Source organism: Hippopotamus amphibius, chromosome 14, assembly GCF_030028045.1.
Source record: "Hippopotamus amphibius kiboko isolate mHipAmp2 chromosome 14, mHipAmp2.hap2, whole genome shotgun sequence".
NCBI lineage: Eukaryota > Metazoa > Chordata > Mammalia > Artiodactyla > Hippopotamidae > Hippopotamus > Hippopotamus amphibius.
The window spans coordinates 48216599-48236864 of NC_080199.1; the positions used below are offsets into that span (position 1 = coordinate 48216599).

Here is a 20266-nt window from a genome sequence, read left to right on the forward strand (position 1 = left end):
GGGCTTATACTATAAATGTAACAATGACACTTGAAAGTACTACTCAGTATTGTGGAGGCAAATAATTGTGCAATTACCTGGAGGGATGGAAATACAAATTGCCTAATTTTAAAGACTGGAACAGCTGGTGTTTTCTAACACCCACCCCCCCCAACCTTTTTTGGTAAATGCCCAATGAAGTTTTGTTGTGTTTTTTCTTTCTACATAAACATAATCAACACAATAAAGAAGATAATGAACCAATGACTAAGAGCATCAGCACATTTTTTTCTGTCTGTTCAGATGTGCCAAATAGATCTTTATCCTTCATTGAACCATCAAATAGAGACTGGCAAATTAAAACATCCATGTTTATTTAATCAGCTCCCTCCACCCCCAACTTTGAACTTTTTTCCCCCCAGTTCCAAAAAATATACTGAAGATACTAAATAAAAACAAGTGGCTTTATTTGACATAGTGTAACTTTTTTCACTTAATTTGATGTTTTATCAGGGAAATATACCATATTCTGTATAAAATATTTTAAATGGCATGTTTTAAAATGTAAATTAAAAATTTAAAAGGAATTCAATTTGCAGGTACCTATCTAACAGCATAGAAACAGCATAAAGCATCAAAATTAGTAAATTTGAGAATGGCTTCTTAGTACCTTACATTCGTAAAGCCCACATATCTTTAGTGTATTGCAGAGAAAGCTCATCCATGTAACCAGGGCTCAGCTGGAGAGCTGGCACAGTGCTAGCAAGTGCCAGTGTCCCAGTCCCTGTCCTTCCTCCTTCCCAAGATAATTCGTGTCTTGACTTCTCACACTACAGATTTATTTTTTCCTGTTTTATAAATGCTTTTTTTTAAAGTTTTATTGTGGCAATATGAAATTCATTGTTTTAACCCTCTTAAAGTGTACAGTTTGTTGGCATTTATTATCTTGACAATGTTGTTCAACTGTCGCTGCCATCTAGTTCCAGAACATTTTCATCAACCCCAGAGGAGACCACATGCCCTTTAAACTGTCACTCCACACTCCCCACCCCTCTGTATATTTGACCAATAGAAACCCTTTCAAGCTGGTTCCTTTATCCTTCAGCATATCTCCTTCATTCTTTGAGCACTTCCTTACTTACTATCTTGCATAAAATCTTCCAAGATCACCTTGTCCTAGCCCCTCTCTTTTTTGTGGAGAATGCAGTTTAAAAATCATTATCTGGGTGCTAGCTCTTCTAATAGAATGTCTTTACTTCTAGGCCCTTCTATGTGTATGTGTGTGTATGTAGACAGACATACATGTGTGAGCTTGTATGTATATGACACGTATATACATGTGTGCATATTTGGATATTGCAAATATGTATGTGTGATGTATGCATGTAAAATATATGTATATATGTGGAAAACACATGATATGTGTATACAGACACCCATCACCCATCTTATGTATATTTCTTTTCCTATCTTTGTCTGTCTATCTAGCTATCTGTCTGTCTGTCTAAATACTCCCCCCCTCTCTCCCAAAACCACACCTTCAAATTTCATATTCTGGCTTATTTCTTTGCCATTATTATCCATTTGAAATATAATTAAGTTTATTTGATTTGGATTCATTTCATTTTAACTTTTTCTTCTGATTGTTCTTGAATTTTTTTTCTTTATCACCATAATTCCAAAAATCTGAACTATACAAAAGGTATATTCCAATACTTGTCACTTAGCATCTTTTTTCTTAGGTGTCATACTCCCCCATCTTATTTGCCATGTTCCCTTTTACCCCTGGAAGGAATATAATCTCATTAGTTCCTGGTTATTCCTTCCTCTGTTTTCCTGTACAAATAAACAGATAAATGTATATGTTCTTATTTCTCTTTTATAATATAGAAAGTAATATACTATAGATATTCTTTTATAATTTTTCCACTACAAAATATGTCCTGTAAAGCATGCCATGTCAGTTCATAGTGATATCTTCATTCTTTATAACTGCGTGTAGTATTTCATGCTATGTGTTCATGCTGTGTGGGGATATAGTTCATGCAGTGTGATCGTGGGATGTGACTCACTGTGGTTTATTTAGTAACTGTCCTCTGGCTATTGGTAGAAGCAGCTGACTGTTAACTGTTATGGTATACCCTTTTTGAGGCTTAAAAGCTAAAGAACACCTCAGTTCTGGTCATGGTAAGCAGGTGGGAATGTTATAATGCATTGAGCAGTTGGAACAACATTTCTCAAATACATAAAATAGTCTAAATATTCAAGTGTCTTTTGAAAGCATTGGGCCAGTGAAGGAAAGCTTTTCTGTGAATGGAAGGGAAATCGATGCTAGTTAGGTATTGATGGATAATAAGAGAAATATAGAGTGTTGAATTTCTTTTATTATTTATTCAAGTTAACATCTTAGAGACTAAAGTAAGTATGGGATCAATCTGCTTTTTTTTTTTTTTCTTTGTAAAGATATTTTAGAAACTGAGAGAGGGGAGAGCAGTACATTTTCTGTATTTTATCATGTTTCTTTGTAAAATGTACTTGGTAATTCTAAACTTTAATGTATGCTATTTTTACTGTACATTAAAAGCAGCTTTGAGAATTATAGGCAGAATTTTTGGCACATAATGATGTTCATTAAATGCTTATGGAAAAAAATAATTAACTCTTTAAGGGAGCTCTTTGCTAAACTTAATTTTGTTAGGGAATGCTCCTCTCTGCAGTACTTTTCATCGCTCATTGTTTCCTCTGTGAGTTTGCATAATATCATCCCTGAATAACAGATTTTATTGGCAGTGGAGATCTATTGGGGTTGTAAATGTTCTGAAAACGAGTAATTCATACTGCAATGACAGCTTAGTGTTTCTTTTGATCAGTAACATTAGTGATGCTAGAAATCATTTGAAAAATGCAAGGAAATTGTCACAGTGCATTTTAATAGCAATATACATGATAGTAATTTAGATTTTAATTACCCCCTTGGCAGCAACTGTGCTTACCCCTTTTTGTTCAGTGCTGACTCTACTGTTTTCTTAAAACGTTGTCATTATCAATGCAAACTAGTTCTTTAAATAGTCTCCATATTTTCATCATCTTATTTATCTTTACAAGTTTCGTCACCTGAATAGGTACCAAGAATTTGAGAATTGCAATGCTAAAGAGGATCTGAGGCACTTAATTTGTTACTGACATAAATAGACAGACATAGAGATACATGTGTACACACCTGTTTTACCAAAAGTGTTACCCTCGTTTTAGGTTTGAAGGATTCGCTGGCAAAATAACCACTCCACACTAAGTTAAGCAAAAATTTAAAGAGTTTATTGCATTAACACAAGAATACAGTATATTAATTAAGGAAGGAATAGTATAATTAGTTAAGAAAGAATAGTAAAGACAGAGGTTTATACATCACCGAATTGGAGAAGCACTTACATCCAGATCCAAGCCACTCTGGGAAGTCCCTTGAACAGCAGTCTGGAGTCCCAGTTGGGAGGGTCCTGGGTGGTGCGTCCACCCCATGGATGAAACTTCATTTTGCCACTCGAAGGAGCCCAGCTTTTAGCACCTGGCCGTAGTGTGTATGTGTAAGTTTGCAGCTCTGGTTGTTGTCATAAATGCCGTGGTCTTAATTCTTGGAATGATCTCTGATCCCCTGGGGCTGGCCAGGCCCTCAGGGTTCAAGAAGCCCCCAGACTTACTCCCTGTCTTATCTAATGATTTACAAGGTGTGTGGGCGCCCACCCCTGCTGGTCTGCATGCAGCTCAGCAGTTTGTCATGCAGCCAGCTTTTAGGGTCCTGGTCAGAGAGAAGCCTAGTGCTGCCTCTGAAGCCTGAACAAGACTATTTTACTAGATTCCCCAACATTACCCATGCAAGAGTACACATACTCATTACTGTGAGAACTTAGGCGTTTTGACTATTTTGGCTTTATGTTGATGGAATTTTTCTGTTTTCTGCAGTTAATCTGCTGAAAATTATAGTGAATGTCATGGAGAAGATTCTTGAATTTCGTAACTCTTCATACAAAAAGCACTTAAAGTTTCAGTCTGTTCTTACAGTCCTCCAGTATTTTAAGTTTTTCATCCCTTGAGGCTATATTTTGGGTCTTCATGTTAAGAAATGCTAATTTTTCCTCATGGGTTTAGGTGTAATTAAAAAATTAAGTAATTCTCTGCAGCTGGAGATGCTGTACGGTAGATTTTGTTATAGGCTATTTTCTGAGAGGAATAAGGTACGATTTAATGAGCTGAGTGGGAGTTTACAGAGATTGGAATAGTGTTTTAAGAATATAATTTCTGAATTCTATGATGTCTCAGATGATGTAGGCAAAGTTTTGCTTAAAGCAACCTACCATGTGTTGGACACTCTACTAGGGACTAAAAGGCCATTGTCCTCACCAACGTGGGCAGTATGCTGTGTCGACCTCCTGCAGAGCATGTTGACTTTCTAGATTTAGCTTTTTACTTTTATTATTTTAAAAATCAGGTCATCATTAACTATTGGATTCTCCATGGTTGTATAGAAATAATTCAGTTATTTGAAAAAGGAAAGTCAGCTCTCTAGTACTTTTCACTAGTAACTTGGAAATACAACATATTTTTAATTTGTCATAGAAATGATATTCCAAATTACTCTGCAAACAAATAAATGAGACAGAAGGATGAAGAAATGTGCTGAATAAGTCTTATACCTGAACTGAGATGAAGCACAGGCATTGAGGCAGGTACGAATGAATCTGTTCTAAGACATGTCAAAGGATATGGTTACTATTACCTTTAATGGTTACCTAGCAAAAGAATGAATGTTTGATTTTAGAGAAATAGAAAAGGTAAGGGAAATAAGTAGTGAAAGGGTGTATTACTTTTTGTACCTTAGAATATGTTTTTAATAAAAAATATGACAAGAGTAATGTATGTACTTTTCTTTCTATCCTGCATATGGTATTTTAGAGTAAAATTTACTAAGGGATTAAAAAAGATTTAAAAACTATGTTGGATAAATATCCTCCTATTTTTGTGATGTCAGGCAGACATCCTTATCTAACTAATGTGTTTTGATACCACAGGGGATAAAGCTTTCTAAGTATTTTCATCTTCATGGCTAATGGACTTAGAGATACTCAGATGTGAATATCCTCTTCCTCTCCCTGGCTGCCTACTTCCTTTGAAGTTATATAAAATGAAAGAAACACTAGAAGGGCTGTGTTTAAAAGGAATATTTCTGATTATTCATGTAACATAATATTTTCTCCCCTCAATTTCCTTTCTTTTGTACCTATATTTTGATAGTAATATAATAAAAGGTGCGAAATGGTGCTGAAAACTAATCTCCCAGTTATCTGGCCTATTTCCTATGTCTTTAAATTGAAATCCTCCTTTCTAGCTAGGCATTTATTCTTCAGAATTTTTTTGTGTGTGACTGATCTGTGTCTCCTTTCTTGTAATCCTTAGTGCATACACATCTTCCATTTTATAACCTCATTCATTCATTGAATGCTGGGTACTTTACAAGGGACTGGTGACGCAGTGGTGAATTAGGTTCCCAGAAGCAGAAGCTGCCCTAGTAGATGTGTTCTAGTGGAAAAGATGGCACCACACAGAGGTGCTGACTGTTCCTAGAAGATTTGCTGACCTAGCTCATTGCTTTTCTTCCTGTTCCCTCCACTGTCATCTTCCTTCCTGACTTGGTCATTCACATAGGTGATCAATGTAACATTCCACCCTCTTTTATGTCCTTGACTTTATCACTCCCAACAATCTTTGTTTTTCTACCCAACCTCAACCACCCATTACGTTGGATAATAAAATACCACCTCTAAATATGGTTTACAAACTTCTTTTCCTGACCTTTCCTGCTTACTTAATACTCCCACTTTGAAAATTCTGTGATACTTTTAGAACTGCTCATCTATTGACTCTACACTTTTTTCATGTCCATCACCTTCCCACCCGCACCATGCCCTTACTTCTTCTCATTGACCTTAGATGCACAGTCCTTTGTTCTCTTGCATAAATCTTCAGTTCATTTGCCTCTGTGTTCATATAAACTCTGCTCTTGGTTAAACGGAACTTCCCACTTGCTCTGTGTTTGCACGTCAGCACAACATGCATCTGGGAGGAAGCATATGGCCAAACTGACCAGTGTTTTCTTTCTTTTTTTTAAATAAATTTATTTATTTATTGGTTGCCTTGGGTCTTGATTGCTAGGCGCACTCTTTCTCTCATTGCAGAGTGGAGGCTACTCTTTCTTGCGGTGCGTGGGCTTCTCATTGTGGTGGCTCTAGTCGTGCAGGCTTCAGTAGTTATTGCACTCGGGCTCAGTAGTTGTGGCTCGCGGGCTCCAGAGCGCAGGTTCAGTAGTTGTGGCACACAGGCTTAGTTGCTCCGTGGCATGTGGGATCTTCCTGGACCAGGGCTCGAACCTGTATCCTCTGCATTGGCAGGCAGATTCTTAACCACTGTGCCGCCAGGGAAGCCCCTGACTAGTGTTTTGTGAATGACCACAGTTGACAAAGTGAGCCTTTAACAGATACCTTAACAGATATTCTACCACATGGCCTTTGTCAGTGTGCTTTTTTACTTTCTGAAAATGATTGCATATCTTCCCTCATACCTTTAGCTCTGCATCCTTACTTTTAGCTGATTATATTGCCACTTCTATCACTGAGACTGTCGATGTAATCATAATGGAACTGCTGTAGCTACTTCCTAATCACCAGATCTAACAAGCTACCTGAATCTGTTCCCTTAGGTTCTGCTTTTGCTCTTCTTAGAATGATCCACTTTCCCTGCAATTGTGTAAAGTCAATCCTTCCTCTTGTATAGTAGGTCACATCCTCTGTCACCTACTGAAGTTTTTTTTTTTTTGCTGTTCACTTGTTTGTTTTCCTGCATCTGTACCTAACCTTTGCATTATTCATTTCTTCCTCTTTACTTGGTTATTCCCATCAGCATGCAAGCATGTTGTGGTTTTCCTCCCAACCCCCAAAATCACACTGCAGGTTCCTTTCCAGCTACTGCCCTGGTTCTTGCTCCCATTTACAGATCTTCTCAAAAGAGTTGTCCATTCTTCTTCTTGCTTTCTCCCTTGAATCTCTGATCAGGCTTATCTCCAATGTACCACTCAAGCTACTCTTGTCAAGGTCACAGTAATCGGTAGATGGTGACACCATTCACTTAGTTGTTGAGACCAAAAGCTTTGTCATCATCTTTGAATTTTAATTCTTTCATACCTCACCTCTCATATCCAAACTATCCGTAAGTCTGATCTGATCATCCTTCACATTGAGCAAATCTATGCCTTCCGTCACTGGCATTGTGAACTAGGCTGCTGTCAACTTTTGACCAGACAATGCAAAAGCCTCCTAATTGCTTTCCTTGTTTCGTGTTTTGCCACTTAGAGTCTGTTGCCACACAGTAGTTAGAATAATCTTCTAAAAATGTTTATTCTATCTTGTAATTTCTATGCTTGTTACCCTCAAATGTGTTTCTATCTACTCATAATAAAACTTGAAGTCTCTACCATGGTTTTTAAGACTTTTTCAGGGGACAGTAAACTTTTTCTTAAATGGCCAGATCCTAAACATTTTACACTTGTGTGTTATGTATCATTTCAGTTGCTTCTGCTGCTGTTTCTTTCTCTTCTTCCTCTGTTTTCTCTTCTTCCTCTTCTTTTTTAGAGGCTTTTACAAATGTGAAAACCATTCTTAGCTCAAATCATACAAAAGCATTTGGCAGTGGGCTGTGATTTGTCAGTCCCCTGCCTCCAGGATTAGATGTCTGCCTGTTTTATCTGTCCTTGTCATCTATCTCTTTGTCACACTCAGTGGGATTTAGATGACTCTTCTTGCTGTCCTTCAAATATGCCAAGTTCATTCCTACCTTAGGGCTTTGTATTTGTTCTTTGTTTGCTTGAAATATCCTTCTCCCAGAATGCCCATTTTCCCTCAGTGTCTTCATTCTGGTCTCTGCTCAGATTTTATTTTCTTAGACAGGAAACATGTCATTTGATCAGACTTATGACTTTTAAATAGCTGCTTACTCATTCTTTTTCTTCCATGTTTCCCATTTAAGTAGTTAGCACTGCATTTTGGCTTAGGCCCCAGACCCGGGAATCATCTCTGACTTTTATTTCACCACTGTAGCCACATTGTATAAGCAGTGTCTGGCACATAGTAGGTGCTCAATATATAAATAGTAATTAAAGTTATTTTAATACAGAGTGGTGAGTGTTTTGGAAAAGGAATCCATAGATGGGGGAGACTCAGCTTCTAAAAGACCTCTTGGGAAGTTAGTTTCAGCCCAGATCTAACTGATGCCTGGGAGTAGCCTGTGCAAGGAGCCTGCATAGTAGTAATGCTGAGGGTTTGGGTAAGAGGGGAGGGTGTTAAGGCAGGAATATCAGGTGAAAATGCAGAGGCCTTTACACAGTAAATGTTTTGAATTGGAAGAACTTAATATGATTGAAATAAAGAATTATTGCTTTTTTTTGCCAGTAAGTTTATTCTGTTTTTCCCAGTGTTTATTGGGAAAGTCTACTTGCTGCCCCATGTAAAATGTTGTCCGCATTTACCTTCATTCTCTAACCAAACACACCAATAATTAACAGCTCTGCTTCTATGTCTTGAAGTGGAGTGGCCCCAGAGAAAAGACTGAAAAATTGGTCTTGGTCTTTCCTGTAAAGTGAACCGTACACTATGTTCTATTTTTCTTTTTGACTTCTTTAACTCAGCATTGTTTTTTGGATTCATCTATCTTGTTGCGTTATCCGTGAAATTCTTTATTGTTGCATAATATTCCATTGTACGGACATATAACAACTTGTTGATGAATACTTGCATTGTTCCCAATCTTTGGCTTTTATGAATAAAGCTGTTCTGAATGTTATATGGATTTTTTTCCCCCTCCTGCTTAACACCTAGTTGCACACTTACTGAGTCACTGTATATTTAAGTTTAAAAGAAATCTCTAAACTCTTTTCTGCAGTGGTGGTACTGTTGTACATCTCCACTAGTTGTGTAGGAGAGTTCTAGGTGCTTCACACCCTCACCATTCTAGGAGGTATGTAGTATTATTTTGTTTTTGGTTTTATTTTGCCTTTCCCTGGTGACAAATGGTATTGAACATCATTTCATGTGCTTATTGGCCATTCATCTGTCTTCTTTTGTGAAGTCATTTATTCATGTTTTTAATTGGACTGTTTGTCTTATTACTGTTGAATTGTAGCAGTTCACTAAATGGTCTGAATAGAAATCCTTTATGAGATATATTTATCTTTGGGAGAGGCAGTCTACCATGGGCCCTGGATATCCCTGTATATTCTTTCTGGTCATGCCAACAATGCAAGGCCTAACGATTCTTTTTCAGGGTTGCATTTACAGTGAAGCAACCTAAGAGATGGAGTCATATCTCTGTGGATAATGAGCGGACTTGTTACTGTTCACTAGAAAAGTGTGACTCCCCCAAGCTTAGTGTTCTTTCCTTGTAATACAATCCACTGCACATGTAGGCATCCATCATCCATCAGGGATCTCTCTATCCTCCCTGTGAGACTTGGTGGGTTAGGGAGCCAACATGTATAATAGAGTCCTTTGTCTCTAACTCAGGAGCCTTGTGTTTTCTGTCAGAATTCATGAAATAGTAACAGACTAACTCAGCTTGTATGTAGGGTAAAGTCTTAGACTCTGCACAGTTCTTGCAATGTCTTCTCAGTCTGTGGCTTACCTTTCATTTTTTTAATGAAGCTATCTTAAGAAAAGTCTTTTGAAAAATAGAAGGTTTACATTTTGATGAAATCCAACTTTATAGTTAGTGTCTTTTGTATCCTAAGAAATCTTTGCCTTCTCCAGGGTAGTGAAGATTTTCACTGTTTTCTTCTAGACATTTTATAATTTTACCTTTTACATAGAATTTAGGTTCACATTCTTTCATGTGGATGTTAAGTTATTCCAACACCAGTTGTTGAAAAGATTCTTCTTGCTCCACTGAATTACACTGAAATCTTTGTTGAGAATTATTGACTGCATAGATTCAAGTATATTTCTGTACTCTATTCTGTTCTGTTGATGTTCCATTAATTCTACTTTGATTACTGTAGCTTTTCAGTAAATCTTCAAATCAGATAAAGTAAGCCCCCAACTTTATTCTTCTTCAAAATTGTTCTATTGTAGGTTCCCTGCATTTCTGTATTAGTTTTAGGACCTGCTTATCAATTTCTTCAAAAAAGCTTGCTGGGACATTGATGGTGATTATATTGAATCTATAGATTATTTTTCAGAAAATGGATTTCTTAATGGATTTCTTGATATTGAGTCATTGTATCCATGAACATGATATAACATCTTCATTTATTTAGGTCATCTTTCCACAATGTTTTATAGCTTTCAGTATATAGATATTTCCCTTCTTTTGTTAGAACATTTCCTAATGATTTAGTATTTTTTTTTGATGATGTTAGAAATGTTATATTTAAAAGTTTTATTTTCCAATAGCTGGTAGTATTTAGAAATAAAAATTATTTTTCTATATTGAATTTTATTCTGTGACTTTGCTAAATGCATGTAGATAATAATCTCATTTGTTAATAGATCTACTTCTTCCTTTCTAATCTGTGTGTCTGTTGTTATTGCCTTACTGCACTAGCTAGGACCTCCACTCTAGTACTGAATAGGAATGGTGAGAGCTGACATTGTTGTAGCGGACCCAACATGCTGATTTAACAAACATGGAAATTATAGTAGCTGGAAGACTTTATGAATGGGGACATTCTGTTCATTCAGTGCCCTGTTCTGGGTTGTTAAAGCAAACTAAAGCATTGTTAAAGTTTTTGGATGCCTGAACTCATCTCTCTAGGAACTTTGCTGTAAGGACCCCATAGAATGTGGATGCAGTTAGCTTCCATTTCATGGAATGTCATCTTTTGGTTCAATTTAGTTTGCTTATAACTGTAGTCAGAGGGTGGGAGAGTAGAAGTTCCAATGTTTTAAGATAATTAAGTCCTTATCTTTTATAACAGAAGTTCAAGGTAATGTTGAAAACTTAAAAGTTTAAACATATCAGAATAAGCACATATTTTAGGCATATTAAGTAGCTTTCAGAAGAAACAGTTAAGGGACTTAAAAGTGGTTGTCTTTGTGAGATAGGGCTAAGGGATAGGCAGGTGGCTTTATTTTATAAATCTCTTAATATCATTTGTAATCAAAATGCACTTATTGCTTGTTATTCTTATATTCTAAAAGTATTTACTTTAAATATTGGGGTTTACCCAAATATTGTTGAAGGAAACAATTCATCTATTCAGTTTTGGTTTATTTTGATTTTACCAAAGTCACAATTATTTCAGTAATAAATTTTAAAGACTACAGAGGTGATCTAGTTTAACCTCCACTGATACATATTTGGGTAAAAATATTGGCCTGACAGCCTACACAAGAAACTTGAAAAAATTTATAATGCCAAGAAATTATAAGCAACCTGTTATACATGCCCATTAATGATGGTCTAAATTAGGTAAGTAGTGATATGTTAATAGTCTGTAGGCAGGAAAAAATCACTTTCTTTGGGACTTAAGTATTAATATTGTAATATGTTCATTAAATATTACTCAATAATAAAAGTAGCCTATACAACAATATGTATCATATAATATTTTTGAAAGTAAAGTATATGTGTTTAAGTATGCAGGTATATATAATATTATGTGTATATCTATATATGAGAAAAATACTTAAAACAGAAACATAAAATCAATAGTCATTTTGAGGCACTTTACCCCTGTTTTTCTGTTTTCCAAATTTTCTGTGTTGAATAAGCAATATTTTGGTAATTTAAAGCAAAGAGATGATGATAAATGATACATTGGTACAAGTAGAATGTATTTTCTTTTTAATGAGAGATAACGTAGTCACTAATAAAGAGATTGGATTTTTTCAGTGCTCTCACCATTTCATTTTCCCTTTCCCAACTTTATTTTATCATTCTGTTCTCTTAAGATTTTGTCCTGAACTTTTCTTTAGTAAATTACGACTTGCTATTTATGAAAATTGCCTGTTTCCAATGCTAATTTGTTTTGCATTATTGAGAATGTTTCCTTGCACAACATCGTAGCAAATTAATAAAAATAAAAAGAAATGAAAAAAATGCATCTAATTTCCTACCATTCCAGCTAATCTGCTTTTGGACACATACAGTACCTTTCCTTCCCATTGGATTTGTAATCTGTAATTTAAATAGATATAATTCTGGAATTTATTATTCGTTGGGCATCCTCATCATTTCCCATCTGGACTATACCCATATCTTCTCAACAGGTCTTTCTGCTTCTGATGCTTCTGATCTCAGAGTAAAAGTCAAAGTTCTTTGGTAGCCTGTAAGGCCTACAGTCACCACCATCACAGCTTTTTTTCCCAGATTATCTGCGTGGTTAGAGCTCTCACCTCCTTCAGGCCTTTTTTCTAACATTCAGGTTTGAGTCCTTCAGAGTCTTCTCTGTGAGACTTTCTTTGACCACCCTATTTGAAATTGCATCCCACCTCCTATGCTGCTTATTCCTGCTGCTTTTATTTTTCTCTAAAACACTATCTACAGTGGGATGTATTTTAATTATTTTTCATTTATTGTCTGTCTTTCTTCTTCCCTGTGGAGAATACAGCTCCGTGCAGGTAGGGATTTTTGCCGCTTGTTCACTGGTCTTTTTTCAGCACTTAGAACAGTGACTGGCGCTTCGTAGGGAATTAATGTTTGTTGAATAACGAGTGAACTCCAGTTCTTCTCATATGTATTTCATACTGCTGCCAGTGTGATCCTTCTAACCCCCCTGGAAAAGCTATCTGTGTGGCAGTGCTCTACCACTGCAGGACATGGCCTGTATCTTCAGTTGTGTGTGCTTTTGTTTGTTTGTTTTTTTGGGGTGTGTGTGTTTGTGTGTTATATTTTAGTCTGAAAGGTGTTCTCGTCTAAGTCTTCGCCTCCCTTAACTCTTACTTATCTTCCCCTTGGCTTCCCTTGTCCATCTGTCAAGTAGGGTGTTCCTCCTTTGGTCTCTTGGAGCCAAAATGTTAGTGGAATTAGACTTCTCTGAAAAGTACTGTTTTCTTGCTTGGGTTTCTCCTTCCAGACTTAGGTTTTGATAATCTCTGTGTCTATAATGCCTGGAACTGGCTGCTTAATGACTTACAGCTTTTTCTGTGTTCCTTGGAATATTAATTTTAATGGGGTCATTCTTATATTGAGTTTTCGTTTTTATTTTGCATATGCCTAAAACATATTGGTATATTTTCAGATATTTCCTGTTTTCCATGATAGTCTAGATTTGACCAAAAAATTATTTTAATTTGAAAACTTTTTGATGTTATGCTGCTATCTTTCATGGATACCATGGATTATGAATTTATATATTTATGGGCAGAAGTAAGGAAATTATCCTTTCAAAATAATACTACTCATAGTAGTTGTAGTGCTGCTATTAATATGAAGAGTGCTGCTATTAATATATTTGTTACTATTTTAATAGATAATCTTCACACAGCTTGAATTAATTTTTTTTTTTTTACTTATTTTACAGGGAAGTCTTAAGAGTAGTCAACAGATCTCACCTCAGGAATTCATCCATGAACTGAAGATGGGGTATGCAGATGAGAGGCTCCTCACGTGCTTGGAGTCCCTGCGCGTGTCTTTGACGAGCAATCCTGTGAGGTAATTCGTCTATGTGAACATGAGGGCATATTACTGAATTAAACAGATGCCATGATCTGTCACTTTCGTGCAATACTTCATGGTGCCTGTGAATAAATAGCTGGTCTACCTCAATAACTTCTCAAGGTAAAAATTGAATACATAATTTTTATATGCATGTGAAAATGTGGTCTGAATAGTACTTTTTTGTATGTACTACTGAGTGATATATAGCCTGTGGACTTTTAAAAAAGTTATTCTTTTTTTTTTGTTAGAATTTTTAAAAACTTGAGGTGTTTTTTTAAAAGAGAACAATCATGATCAGAAACTGTCGATTTAATGTGAATAATGAGTTTCACTCTGAGTTTTGGTATTGTATATATATTGGCTCATTCCTGTTTGACATAGCAAGAAATGCCATTAATTTATTTTTCCTTTATTGGAAGTGGTATCTTTATAGGCGCCCATAGGTTAGTGTTGTCAGATTTAGCAAATGAAAGTATAGGATGTGCAGTAAAATCTGGATTTTAGACATACTTATACTAAAAAATTATTTGTTGTTTTTCCAGAAATCCAAAGTTAACTGGGTGCCCTGCATCTAGCCACACTACAATAGGTATCCTGATATGTCAACTTTTAGACTTCTTAGTCCAGCGTATTCTTGAAAAATTTTAAGTAAGAGTTGTTATAAAATGTCTGAGCAGTCGTAGAATCAGAATTTCCGAGCTGCAAGAGCCTAAGGTAGATTAGTTTTGATTTCTTATTGTATAATAAATGAATGCTTATTTCTGCATAAATATATATATTCTAGCCCTCTCTCTATAAATATATAGAAAGTGTATATATGTATATACATATACATGGCAAATAATGCTGTATGTTTCTTTCATTTGAACCTTATTTCAAAAATAAAAATTTCTGGAATTTTTTCGCAAAGAGTGGCCAGTTCTAGAATATATTATCAGGAATTCACAAGTGTTGCTGTTTCCTATGAAGTAGTCTTTTTAATTAAAAAGAATAAAAGATCATGTCATTGGATAAATTTTTCTGAAATCATGGCACTTTATGTAGATAGAAAATTGAGATACTCAAGAATATTTCTGTGCCCAGTGCTCCAAGTAGAGGAACGACTTAGCTGAACATATAAAACTTGAAGCTACTTCTCTGATCAAATCTTTGGACTTTGCAGTTAGCTATGATGTGTCTACTGGTAAAGTCAGTTTTTCATATTTTCTTTTTTATGTACATTATGTGACTAAATTTCAAGAGAGAAGGAATTCTCACTTTTTGTAAGCATTTGAGGTTATTATTAGATCTGTAGTATTATTGAGAACATCAGTTAAATTCTTTAATGTCTGTGAATACAGTTGAAAAAGAAGCAAGTGTACTGATGAATGATTGTTCTCCAGTGCTGGTTTGGGATCAGGTTATATTTAAATCAAAAATCAAGGAAGAAGTAGGAGCACCCCCAACCACCCCACCCCTGGTATGCAATATTTTAGAGCCATTCATCAACCTCTGAAACTCCGCCTAACAATTATGAGACATATCGTCTTTTGACTGTCTGGATAGTGAATTATGTAAAAAACAAGTGCTTTAAATACCAAATTATTTGCTTTGTTTTATGAAGAGTTGATTTGAAGATCACATAGTTCTTCTGTTTGAAGTTTTATTGATTATTCAGTATTCTTAGGGACAGTTTTGAGCTTAAAGACATAGTTGCTTTATTTTTGGAACACAAGGAAAAAAAACAACTTTTTCAAATTATCAAATATAACTTTTAGTGGATCTCAACACAGTCAACAATTATGTTTGAGCTTTCAAATACATGGAGGTAGAAACGTAAAAATGTAGACACATATTATAATTGATATTAAGTGTTTTAGTCCATACTCATCTTTGCATATAGCATGTTGGTTATAGAATGCATCTTCATTTGCTCAGTTTTTAAAAAAATAAATTTATTTGTTTATTTATTTGTTCATTTATTTGTTTATATTTTTGGCTGTGTTGGGTTTATGTTGCTGTGTGTGGGCTTTCTCTAGTTGTGGAGGGCGGGGACTACTCGTCTTGCGGTGCGTGGGCTTCTCAGTGATGTGGCTTCTCTTGTTGCGGAGCATGGCCTCTAGGCGTACAGGCTTCAATAGTTGTGGTACACGGGCTCAGTAGTTGTGGCACACGGGCTTAGTTGCTCTGCTGCATGTGGAATCTTCTGGACCAGGGAGTGAACCCATGTCCCCTGCATTGTCAGGTGGATTTTTAACCACTGGGCCACCTGGGAAGTCTTTCATTTGCTCAGTCTGATGTGGCTGTCAAGGACAACATTTCTGTCTCAGAAATACCAGTCTTCTTAGATCTTTGTGTTTTGTGATTTTAGGCATTATTTTCCTTTACTCATGGTTAATGTGCATTTTGAAGTTTACAAGAAATATTTTACGAGTTATTTTGTTAGAAGATTTCTAAGGAGGTTTTGGAACTGAATTTGATTACGTTAATAACTGTAACTTCGAGAAAATCACTTTAGAAAATTTTGCAGTAAAATATATGTTTACTGCGAAGCAAGTCAGCAGCCTGTGTGTCATTATACCATTTAATCAGTGCCATGTTTGGAATGTAGTTTTTCTGCATTTCTGGGCTTGAAAACACAAAGCTGGTAGAAGAGCTTATCTTTGAAGTTGCTCAAAGTTTTGTGCCGCATGTGTGAGGATAGAGACAGAAAAGCTTGTGGCAAGCAATGACTGTATTCCTCCGTGTCAACCCCAAAGACCAAAAATTTGAACTTACTAATAGTTTGACTTACTATAAAAATTATTTTTATAAAATGTTAAACATATAAAAAAGTCTGTTTGTTATAACAGTGAAACAAGTACGCACTCAGCTACTAATGGAGGCTAACATATAGAATATTGCCAATACCTTTGAAGCTTCTATATCTCCTTCCTTAATTCAGCGTCCCCTTCTTTCACTATTCCATGGTAACCACTTTCCTGAATTTTGGATTTATCATTTTTTTCTTTGCATTATAGTTTATCATATATGTAATGCTAATATATTGCTTGGTTTTATATCTTTTTGAACATTATTTAAATGGCATCATCTTCTATGTACTCTTTGAAGACTTGCATTTTCCTCTCAGTATTTCATATATTTATCTTTGTTGTGTGCAGCTACTCACATTTTATCACAATCATTTTTCATACCTTTTCCTTATATTTTAGAAACATCTATTGTAAATAGTATTGGAATGCTTTTTTAAAAAAAGTCTCACCTGATAATCTTTGTCTTTACTTGGTAGTTCATATCAATTGTGGAAATATATTGGAATTTATATGACATTTCATTTGAATTTTCAGTTTATGCTGCTTTTTCCATGTTCTTCTTCCTCCTCCTCCTGCTCACCTGTGGCTTATTCTTTTCTGTATTCTTTTCAGTCTTCCTTCTTCTCCCTGAAATTCTTTTGATAGATTTTTAAATTTCTCACTTCATTTTTCCTCTTTTACTAATTTGGAAGGCATTCTCTTTGAGCTTAAAACAGAAGAGAAATTTAACATGCACACACTTAAAAAAGATACTTTACATGCGTATACTTAAAAGGGGCACAAAAGAGCGATATCTTCTTCTGAAACTAAAATACATTAATGCCACTCATGCTTTCTTTTTTTCTTATTTTAAGAAGTTTTATTGAGATACAGTTAACATACACTAAACTGCATATATTTAGAGTGTACAGTTTGGTATTTTTTTTCTTATTAGTAACGTATATGTGGCAATCCCAGTCTCCCAATTGATTTCCCCCCAACCCTCCCCGCTTTCCCCACTTGATGTCTATATGTTTGTTCTCTACATCTGTATCTCTGTTTCTGCCTTGCAAACTGGTTGATTTGTACCATTTTTCTAGATTCCGCATATATGTGTTAATATACAATATTTGTTTTTCTCTTTCTGACTCACTTCACTCTGGATGACGGTCTCTAGGTCCATCCATGTCTCTACAAATGTCCCAGTTTCATTCCTTTTTACAGCTGAGTGATATTCCACTGTATATATGTACCACATCTTTTTAATCCATTCCTCTGTTGATGGACATTTATGTTGCTTCCATGTCCTGGCTACTGTAAATAGTGCTGCAATGAACATTGGAGTGCATGTGTCTTTTTGAATTATGGTGTTCTCTGGGTATATGCCCAGTAGTGGGATTGCTGGGTCATATGGAAACTCTACTTGTAGTTTTGCAAGGAACCTCCATACTGTTCTCCATAGTGGCTGTATCAATTTACATTCCCACCAAGAGTGCAAGAGCGTTCCATTTTCTCCATACCCTCTCCAGCATTTACTGTTTGTAGATTTTCTGATGATGCCCATTCTAACCAATGTGAGGTGCTACCTCATTATAGTTTTGGTTTGCATTTCTGTAATAATTAGTGATGTTGAGCAGCTTTTCATGTGCCTCTTGGCCATCCGTATGTCTTCTTTGGAGAAATGCCTATTTAGGTCTTCTGCCCGTTTTTGGATTGGGTTGTTTGTTTTTTTGGTATTGAGCTGGATGAACTGTTTATATATTTTGGAGATTAATCCTTTGTCTGAGGGTTGTCTTTTCATCTTGCTTCTAGTTTCCTTTGCTGTGCAGAAGCTTTGAAGTTTCATTAGGTCCCACTTATTTATTTTTGTTTTTATTTCCATTACTCGAGGGGGTGGATCAAAAAAGATCTTGCTGTTATTTACGTCAAAGAGTGTTCTTCCTATGTTTTCCTCTAGGATTTTTATAGTGTCTGACCTTACATTTAGGTCTTTAATCCGTTTTGAGTTTATTTTTATGTAAGGTGTTAGGGAGTGTTCTAATTTCATTCTTTTACGTGTAGTTGTCCAGTTTTCCCAGCACCACTTATGGACGAGGCTGCCTTTTCTCCATTGTATATCCTTGCCTCCTTTGTCAAAGATTAGTTGACTATAGTTTATCTCTGGGCTTTCTATCCTGTTCCCTTGATCTGTATTTCTGTTTCTGTGCCAGTACCATACTGTCTTGATCACTGTGGCCTTGTAGTATAGTTTGAAGTCAGGAAGCCTGATTCCACCAACTCCATCTTTCCTTCTCAAGATTGCTTTGGTTATTCGGGGTCTTTTGTGTCTCCATACAAATTTTAGGATTTTTGTTCTAGTTCTGTGAAAAATGCCATTGGTAATTTGATGGAGATTAAATTGAATCTGTAAATTGCTTTGGGTAGTATAGTCATTTTCACAATGTTGATTCTTCCAATGCAAGAACATAGTATGTCCCTCCATCTGTTTTTGTCATCTTTGATTTCTTTCATTAGTGTCTTATAGTTTTTTGAGGAAAGATCTTACCTCCTTGGTGAGGTTTATTCCTAGGTATTTTATTCTTTTTGTTGCAATGGTGAATGGGATTGTTTCCTTAATTTCTCTTTCTGATCTTTCATTGTTAGTGTGTAGAAATGCAAGAGATTTCTGTGTGTTAATTTTGTATCCTGCAACTTTATCAAATTCATTGATTAGCTCAAGTAGTTTTAAACCAGTGGCATCTTTAGGATTTTCTGTGTATAGTATCAACTCATCTGCAAACAGTGACAGTTTTACTTCTTTTCCAATTTGGATTGCTTTGATTTCTTTTTCTTCTCTGATTGCTGTGGCAAGGACTTGCAAAACTATGTTGAATAGTAGTGGTGAGAGTGGACATCCTTGTCTTGTTCCTGATCTTAGAGAGTTTTTCAGCATTGAGAATGATGTTTACTGTGGGTTTGTCATATATGGCCTTTCTTGTGTTGAGGTAGGTTCCCTCTATGCCCACCTTCTGGAGAGTTTTTTATCATAAATGGGTGTTGAATTTTGTCAAAAGCTTTTTCTGCATGTAGCCAATCATCCTTTCTTGATTTGTATGTTAGTGCTGTGTGATATTTTAATTTTTTCTTTTTTCTTTTTTCATATTATAAACTAGCTATTATTACTGAGATATACTACAAATATGTATTTATGTATATATGTTTACACACACATACTCATCATTCTTTTTTTGGTTTTTGTACATTTTTTTTCTGATTTTACTTTTGCTTCAAGTACATCATTATGTTCCCCTAGTGAGAGTCCTTCCATGGTAAATCTTTCTTTTATTTGCTTGAAAGTGACTTTATTTGCCTTTACTTTTGAAGAGTAGTTTTCCTAAGGGCATGAAATTGAGGTTTTTTGATATCTTTTCTTAGTCCATTGAAGATATTTTTTCTTCTTTTACATTGCTGTTTTTGAGCAGCAGAATCTTTATCTAAAACTCGTTCTTTTCTAGGTAATCTGCCTTTTCTCTCTGCTTTTATTATGTTTTAGTTTTGGTGTTCTATGGTTTGTTCTATATGTCTAGGTGGAGTTTCTTTCTTAATTATTTTATTAAGGATTTCTTTTCACTTCCTGAATGTGATTGGTATGGTTTCATAAATTCTCTGAAAATTTCAGCCATTAACTCTTTGAATATTGAGCCCCCCAACTGTGTATGTGTTAGACCCTCTTAATTCATACACCATTATGTCCTAACCTTTTTGAAGTTTCCATCTATTTGTGTCTCTGTACTATAGTCTTGAAATACCTTATAAGATCTTCTGGCTTCTTAATTGTTTCT

The 20266-nt window shown here is 35.5% G+C and overlaps 1 protein-coding gene across 6 annotated transcripts in view; it reads left to right on the forward strand.

Annotated features, from left to right (window-relative positions):
• The window catches only part of DIAPH3 (diaphanous related formin 3), a 485817-nt gene that overhangs the window by 107227 nt on the left and 358324 nt on the right, over positions 1-20266 (forward strand). For all 6 annotated transcript variants that reach the window (XM_057707607.1, XM_057707608.1, XM_057707613.1 and 3 more), the window contains one exon: positions 13538-13668. In XM_057707607.1, coding sequence (XP_057563590.1) covers positions 13538-13668 — 131 coding nt within the window. The remainder of the gene's footprint in view (positions 1-13537; positions 13669-20266) is intronic.